General features: G+C 35.1%; 1 protein-coding gene across 1 annotated transcript in view; it reads right to left on the reverse strand.

Annotated features, from left to right (window-relative positions):
• The window catches only part of ppp2r3b (protein phosphatase 2, regulatory subunit B'', beta), a 36,629-nt gene extending 27,827 nt beyond the window's left edge, over positions 1–8,802 (reverse strand). The window contains exons 1-2 of the mRNA XM_028435681.1: positions 8,621–8,802; positions 5,689–6,082 (exon numbers count right to left, since the gene is read on the reverse strand). Coding sequence (XP_028291482.1) covers positions 5,689–6,042 — 354 coding nt within the window. The 5' untranslated portion in view covers positions 6,043–6,082; positions 8,621–8,802. The remainder of the gene's footprint in view (positions 1–5,688; positions 6,083–8,620) is intronic.
• Between the last annotated feature and the right edge of the window lie 411 nt (positions 8,803–9,213).

The following is a 9,213-nucleotide window of genomic DNA, read 5'->3' on the forward strand; positions in this document are numbered from 1 at the left end:
TTTATCAGCTTTCCTTAATTTGATGTGATGACTGGTAGTGCTGTCAAGATATTAAAAAAATGTGCGATTAATTAATCATGCTCTGTAATTAATTATTCTTATTAATCTCTTTTTAATCGCGCCTAAAAATTGCTGACAACCGCCCTAAACTTGAGGTATTTTCATTAAAATTACATTATTGTGGCAGATCAAAACATTGATATATAACAAAGTGGCTTTATAAAGTCATTTATTGTTCGTTTTTAACAGACTGGAACAGATGCAGGCGTAGAAATTTACATTCCGCTGCATTTGAGATGTCCTTTTGTCAATCTCTAAATAACAGAAAATACAAGTGAAATAAAACATCATATGTAGTGCTATAATTTAGCTAATCATTAACAGTAAGAACACTTTTCTGATTCTGAACTTCTTCAGATAATGATAGTTATCCAGTGAGTTTGTTCATTTGTCAGTCATGGCGTCCTTGCAGCATGTTGCACTGTCCAAGTGTCCGTGCTAGCTGACCGTGCTAGCTTCTACATTGAGAAGGCTACAAAGCTCTGGTGATAAGGCAAACTCTTTCTTGCACAGTTTGCACACAACTAGGCTTTAGTTTTCCATTCGGTGTTTTTAAAAGCCAAAATTAATGCAAACAAAGCTGAGCAGCTCGGCAGTCTCCTGTCTGGTATTGTAGTCTGTGCATCAGTATTATGGGTATACCGGGAACTCTTGAAATAATAAAGGTTCCGCTCTGTTTGGAGTGCAAAAAAAAAAGATTAACGGCAGTATTTTTTTTATGCTATTATTTCTTGATGTAATTAATGAATCGCAATTCATGCATTAAAGTGACAGCCCTAATTACTGGCATACTTAACCTCCAAACATTGTGCCAAAAATACCTACTAGGGAATAGGGATTCATTGGGTTAACGCATGTTATAAATGTAATTATTGTATGTTTCAGAAGTGGGAATGGTACTATTGTACTATTTGCACACTACCTCACTTTTTAACTTCGTAATTTAATCTGCACTCTGTTTATATTATTAATACTGTAATTTATTTATATTCTACCTCATAGTAATTTATCCACATTCTACCTCGTATTGGAACACTCACAAGTGCCTTGTCTGTCGATTGTCTGTTGTTCGTTATTTGTTGTCCGAATGTCTTTAGTTAAGTTATTTGTTGTATAGTATTGCTAGTTGTTTTTTTGTGTGTTTGTTGTGTGTTTTTGTGTTTTAAGTGCTCTTTTTATGCACTGCAGGTTTGCACTGGGGGTTGGGGGGGGATTGCAATTTCATCTGTGCTGTATGTTTAACATGGTGCATATTTGACAATAAAGAACCTTGAACTTGAACTTGAAGCTTGCTTTTCACTACCATGTGTTCTGACGAGTTGTACACAAAAACATGTCAAATCTCTTAAATATATTGGCATTTTTGTGTCAGGAAGTGAATGTTATTTCTATTGATTAGCCCCGATTACGGAAAATCTAACATTGTCGTCTACTAATAACTATAATGAAATGTGTGTGAATTGGTGTCTGTTTGAGCCAGAGTGATCATGCTTACGAGGACCCTGAGTCACCATATTCTAGTGATTCTGAGGTGGGATAATGTTGCAGAGATGTGCATGACATCCTATCCAACATGGTGAGCATCACATGGTGCCAATGTGGGCAGTCTTTCTGTTGGAAACTCATTGCAGACGGCTTTGAAGGCTGCACTGCGGCTACACCAAATCAGATAAAACATCTGTACATCACTACCCGTGACATGGAAAAATGCTGACACAGCAGCAACATGGCACTGATGGAGAAGTTATTTAGTAAACATCGCTATTTGACAAACGTTACCTAACTAAACCACTAGTATTATACACAATCTTTTGGTGAAGCTTACAATTTAGGTTCAATTGAAGTAACCTTTAGGCTACAAAAACCAGATCCAGTCTAATGCAAAGATTTAAGGTGCATGTGAATGGGTCTTTTTTAAAATATAGGAATATAATTTTCCAATGACAAGTTAGGGTCATTGAATATCATAAGTCTTGATCAGGTATGTGAAAATACTTTCCCCTATTTTCTGGCCTATGATAGTGTTTCCGTAATTGTAATTCTGCCTGATTTGTTTTGCTTTTCGTGTGTGGTTAATTGGTGAAATTGAGTAGATGGGACATCAATAGGGTATTGACGCAGTCCAAGCTGAATACCAGTTTGGAATTGTACCCCGCCAATGTTTAAGTGACTAAGACGGGAAAATAAAAGCACTTGCTGGAAACAGTTTGAGACCTGGTTTCTCTCTGACAGGTCGAGCAAGTGATAACTTGACCTCGGGAACCCCTGCTTCAAATAGATTCTATGTCGCTGAGCCCAACCAAACATGTTATAAAAATACATGGATCAGAATAAATCTTTAATCCTTACCAATCATATACCAAAGAGAAACGAAACATTTGTAAACATGGTAATAGGTCTAGGTTTGTGACTTGTTACACAAACATAGATGCGATGTTAAAAATCAAACAGGTTTTTCCCACACATTAGAATTTAACTAATTACAACAACAAATCTGAACAATGAGCTCCATACAGTATAATGAAATCAGGAAGTAGTTTCACAGTAAATTACGAAGAGGACGAACACGCTGCCACACCTCATCTCAATGGCATAGTTCCGAGTAACTAAAGTGAACACAGGGGAACCAAGGCTATCTATATCAGTGGCTCACGTCAAAGTCAGACCAGCTGTTCCACGCTGCACCAGTGCAACATAAATTGAATTTTTCAGTAATCCTTTGAAGAATTTGTCTGTATGTGAGAATTCATTTTGTTGTCCTAAAAATAGAAGCAATACATACATAAAGGCTTGCAATCCCCGTAATACTGAGTGACAGAGTGAACCACTTGCCATGGCACATCACCGCACAATACACAAACTTCTAGCAGTTGTTTTATATTAATCCAGTTTGAGACAGCACTAGGAGCAAAGGGCTATTATGAAAAAAATTTAAGGCACTAAAAATCTGAAAGCTTAGATCAATGTGTAAACCTCCATATATTTCCACTAGGGCTCATTGTACTCTGGCAAGAGACAACATGAACTCTTTAAAAAAGTTCAACACTGATGGCTCTTAGTTGGAAAAAATATTATTACTCTTTCAATCACCCTCTGTAGGTCATAAAATATTACAAATTAGCACATCATTTTAACAAGCCCTTATTTTATTTTTAAAAAGGTCACTTTAATAGAATTTCTAGATACATTTCAATGTTATTTAAGATTTACTCAAAGATTCTTTGTAAATCAAAAGGTTCCTCCTCTGCAGAAACAATTAGGTCATTAAAAACTCCATATGACCAATAACGCAAAAAGGCCTCCCTAGAGTTTGTATTGTGTTTGGGTGAAAAATTGTTTTTGTGACATCTCCTAAGTCTCTGTATGTGTAAGGATAACCATCCAGTCATCTCATTGGGTTTTATACCTCACACACAAACAAATATTCTAGATAAAGCAGCCAGACAATTTAACTGGATGTTTAAACAATTTTTTTTTTAAAGAATTAAAAATCTGGAGATTGTCATTGCTACATTTATTATCATAGAATGTACAGGACAGGGCTTAACAAGAGGATGTTTGGTGACTCTATTCATGCCCATCTTTAGCATTTCAGCAACATGAACGAGGTGGAGCCCGAAGGCACATGTGCCCCCAGCTGTCTGACTCTCTCACTGTCATCACGTTTGCCAATGCTCACAATGTACAACCAAGACAACATTTTAATCCATAGCTCTCATCTGGACAGTGTGCACTAGAGCACATACATAAACATAACGTGCCCGGCCCGCACTTGAAAACCCTCGGCCTGACATTTGAAAAATGCTCAAAATATTAACTGTGACCAATAATAATTTACATTGATTTATTGTGACCAAGCTAAGCACATCAGTGGATTTATAGTTGGAAATGGTTCACCCATTACATTTACAATACCGGTAGGGGAATAAAACTTATTAAATATGATTACTCATCTGTTTCTGCATAGGATTTTATTACATAGTAGTTTCTGTAACAAACACAAAGATACAATGGTTTGCCACTAATCAAGAGCCCTGAGTGAATGTTTTTTCACCAACAATTGTCCAACTGGAAAAATGTCATTTCCCAGAATCCCCATATTAGTACCAATGTTTTGATGCATGAATTGTTGCTGGGTTATGAACTCAGATTTACACCTACATCAAATATCAGAGACCAAAAATAGAGACTTTTAAATAATGCCATTTTTTTGCCAAAAATGATCAGATCTGAAAATTTTTTAGCACCATTCTAAAGCCCTGAGTGAATGTCACCTTACAGCAAGGTATCAATGGTCCACCTCCTTTTCTTCTTTAAAATCAGTCCATGACAAAGCTTTTTTCAAAATCGTCAAAAATGCTGTTTTTTAGCCAAAAATCGACGGACGGACAGACATACAAACAACAAACTGATGACTACACCCTTCGGCTAAGGGTAAAAGGTGTTAGACCTATTAAATGTTTAATTGGGCTGTGTTTCTTCTCAAAAGATGCAGTTTACACCCAATTAACAATATTGCATGATTTCAAAGTAAAACACACAATAGGCTATGCTTTACACCAATATTTACAACACATTCTTATGGAGAACAGGACTCCACAATAACAATATATTGGCGTTCCAATGTTTTAACTGCAGTAGGTTTTCCAGCAATCTTTTGTGGTTTGCAATGGGGAAAACTAAGACCTCAGAGGAAAAAACGCTTCTATCAAGAAAAAGACGCTAAAATATTAAATTGGGGGGGAAAAGGCAAACATAAAATCTTATACCAAAAAACCCAAAAACATTGCCCATAAAATCAGCAAAAAAGTTGACAAAACAATCATTATTTCACCTTAATTACAGCAGCAAGACCACGAGACAACACACGCAGTAGAAGCCATTTCTATAAAGCATTTAAAACAATACCAATACTTTACCGATCAGCTCAAAAAATCAAACTCGTTCTTCCTTTTGACATTGTCTATTAGCTCACCAAATTTAATTTAAATCTGTTCACAACTCTGAGATATCATGCTAACACACGGTCACATTAACAGACAGACGGACAGAAGGATGGACAGACAGACGGATGGATAGACAGACGAACGCCAATGAAAACATCCATAAATCCAAAATAAAATCCATTAGGCTAAGGATATACAGTTCAGCTAGTTTAAAAATATTGCTATTTGAGGTTCATTAAACAGCTGTATTAAAAACTAAACAGAAACGGGGGATTAAAAAAGATGCAGTTAATTGATATAATCATAAGAAAAAAAAAAGTACATTAAAAACAGTATAGCCACATAACATTGTTTATTACTTGAATAGGTGTCAAAGTGAGAAGACAATTAAATGCAGGATTCAATTATTTAGACAACAATCACAGCGTAACACTAAATGAATCCAACATTTGACTAGAGGGAGCTGCAAAATAAATTATACAGTATATACTGTGTATATATATATATATATATATATGAAATGAAAAAAGCACGACACACCTTTTTAAGTTTAAAAAAACTTTCTATGAATATTCTGTGGCATGAAAAATTGTGTACTATGTAAACAATAAAAAGAAAATTAATTGCCCAAAGCAATTTTTACACGTGGATAAAAAAAACCTATGAATACTAAATGAATTACCTTTTTTGAGCTGACAGATCTCCGCAGGACTCTTCCATTGGGTCCCGTCACCCTGGTGTTGCTGCTACTTCGAGCAGGCAGGCTACTGACAGAAGAGGGACTGGAAGGAACAATGAGGGGTGATGGCCTCTTCTCTGCTAGGTTTTTCTGCAGAGTCACGTTGTTGTTCTCGTTGACGCTGAGTGATTTATCTTTCTGGCCATCCCCAAAGCTCAGATCAATATTTTGCCCCTTTTTTATCAGGCCTAGGTAATCTTTAAGCAGTGACTGGGTTACGGGCTCACATAACCAGTTGAGGAACAGCTCATCCACCTTCATTTTCAGAATTGGTTCTAGAACTTGAGGTGGCGGCATTATGGTGAGTGAAGTTGTGCAACTTCTTTGAAAAATGTAGCTGTAGAGAGAGGAAAAATACATAAATAAATAACAATATCACACATCCCTAATTTAGTACTTCACTTGTGAATAGTTTAAAATTTATAAACTTTGATGTATATTACACGCACACACACACACAAAAGTATTTCTTTGCTCAAATATCTAAGCATTAAACCGTTTCCACATCAATTATTCGACTCGTCTATTATACTAGGTTTTTCTGAAACAGTTCAATTGAAGCATGAATTGATCTGATAAGTGAGACAATCACTGCTTTAAAGAAAACATTTTGCTGTCGAGAAATTATTTCGGCTTAAAAATGACAAACATTTAATTGAACTGAACCTCACTGAACAGCACCTCGATGTCAGCCTGCGTGCGTCACATGACGTCAGCAAAGGCACTGTTTTTAAATCTAACACAATGTTAGCTGTTAACGGTCATATGACTGCTCCGTTTGTATAATTAGGTACTCAAAGCATCACTACTTTGTATTTAATAATAGGTAGATATGTCTCTTTATCATGTGTCCTGTTTTCAATTGAAGCTAAATGTGCGGTAATTCTAAGAACTGATTTATTATTCTAATATTCTTCATTTTGTTGCTTTTTGTATAGTGAATGGGCATTGTTTAATGTGATTGTTGATCACAGTGATTATTAATATTATTACTAATGCCTGTTAGATTGTTAGATTTTTTTATTGTCCAAATGTTTGTTGTTTAATGCTTTAAACTAAATCAATGTTTGGATATGCCACACAATGATTCCAGTGGTCATTCCAGTGGTCATTATTTCAGTGTGATTTTCATAATTGTACAAGTAAGTATTGTTAGGACCTTGTAGAGTTGTATTTTGTGCTTGAATTGAACTGCCTTCAATTTGAACCTCAAACTTGTGTAGTAGACTAGTCTAATACAATCCATATCTTAAATCTGGGGTTAGAAGCTTATGCACAGATAGAAATAATTTTTTAAAGAATGGCATGATGATGATGATGATGATGGTGGCATGATTTGGTTTACTTTTCAGTCTGGTATAAAATGTTAGTCTCCTTTTATTGTGTTCTATTTGCAGTGTAACACTTGATGCACTTTAAACAGGAAAAATTGGTCTCATAATGTTTATTTTACATTTTATAAAGGTCACACCCAGAGTAACGATGCACGTCTCCCGAGAGTTAAAGTCAAATAAAAGCATGGTTGTTTTTCAAACTGCAGTTTTCTGGGTCTTTTTTCCCCCACTTTCCTAAAAATATCATTCTATATCATTATCGTGAGCCCAGTATTGTATATTGTAGATATCGTCCCACCGCTGTCGTTTGCTCACTCTATTGCAGTATAATATGTTAAATGGTGTATTAGTTTAGGTTAGTCTTTGGTAAATATGTGGCATGTGCCTATTAGCTTGAGGATACTAGAGTTTTTCCGCTTTGTCCTGTTTTCTGGGACCTGAATAATTCAGAATCAGAAAAGTTTATTTCACCAGGTACAGTTTTACAAAACAACACAGGGAATTTGACTCGGTAGTCGGTGCGCAGAACAGAAAAAACAAAACACAAGCCAGTAACAGTAATAATAATAATAATAATAATAATAATAATAGGTATAAATGATAAATAAAGGATAGATAGAGGATCAGGATTAATCATTTATTTATTTTTTAACTTTTTTTTCTCTTTTTCCCGAAGATACAAAACAAATAATATAAATATATAAAATAAATATAAATATATATACAGTGCTGCAGGTAATATTGACAGGTAATAATTGCCTTTTAAAATTCTAGAATTCACATAAACAATTCATTTTCATAAATTAAATTGATATTTAAATTCTTTATTTCTGCAATTTACAAATTATATCAAACAAAAGACAAGAGAACAGCACGGTATTATATCTACAAAGATTCCCATTCACACTTGGGTCTTATAGGTTTTCCATTTCTGATAAAAAATTAACAGTGTTTTTTTTTTTTTTTCTCCTATATTGCTATACACTACATGCTATGCTAGCAAAATGTTATTCGTAATGTCTTTATTGCAACAGGTGTCATCTGTATATGATTATCCGTAAACCCTCTGTTGGACCTGGATTTCTAAACAAAGCTTTCATAATGATAATAGGGGTAATATGTCAACATATACTTAGGCATGGTGACAAAATTTAAGTCCAAATCGAGTCGGAATGTTTTTTTTTTTTTGTTTTTTTTATTTATAAAGAACCTCTGTGGTAATGACAGCTGATGCTGGTCCATCCTTGTTTCTAGTCCGCAGCAAACATTCACTAATGCTATTGAATTTTAGCGCCAACAGTCAATGCTTTAGCCCCCTGGCTAAAGTAAACACAAACTCACACTGACCTCCATTACAGCACAAACATCATACAGCATTCCTCTTTTGACTGTACACAACCACCTTAAGCTGCTGAACTATAAACGAGAGAAGACTGTATCTGCAGCGTTGTCAAAGTAATAATATGTGTTTGACGAGTAACTACAACGCAAAGTTTACTTTAGCTTTAGCAATAAGCTACAAGGCGAAGTCGTGTACTGACCTTAAACACGCAGCCGGTATATCCAAGCGTGTTGACGTGACTCCACATCACTATTTCTGCGTCGGCTGCGCCGCAGAACGCATTTCTAGTTTATTTCAGGTGATAAATGAGGTGAAAACAAGCTTTCCAGTGAGCATCACTGTAAGTCGAAAGCAAAAGCACAACTTTTCAGAGTCTCGTTCCCCCTGGTGACCACACCGAGTTCTCGCGAGATTATTACCAAGCGTGAGTGCGTTTTCTTTCTCTTTAACCATGTTCAGAATTGGTTTCAATTTGAAGGGATTCAACCTAATATGTTCACTGTATCCGATGTGAACTGTGGCTTGTTTATTAATTATAAGATGAATGATTTTATTTTGAATAATATTTTGTTTTGTTTGGTAAATACTATATTCATAAATGTCGTTTCCTTAAATCTTAGACCAAATTTACCCACTAGAGAAACGAGTTTAAACTATTTGCAATTTTTTTTAATCACTTCTTCATGGCAGAAAATTCACTAGACTTGTTTCATTTATTTATTAAAAAAAAAAAAAAAAAAAAAACGTGAAGATTTTTAATAGCCCACCTTGTTGTAAGTACACTGCTTATTG

The sequence above is a fragment of the Gouania willdenowi genome, chromosome 21 (genome assembly GCF_900634775.1).
Source record: "Gouania willdenowi chromosome 21, fGouWil2.1, whole genome shotgun sequence".
Classification (NCBI taxonomy): domain Eukaryota; kingdom Metazoa; phylum Chordata; class Actinopteri; order Blenniiformes; family Gobiesocidae; genus Gouania; species Gouania willdenowi.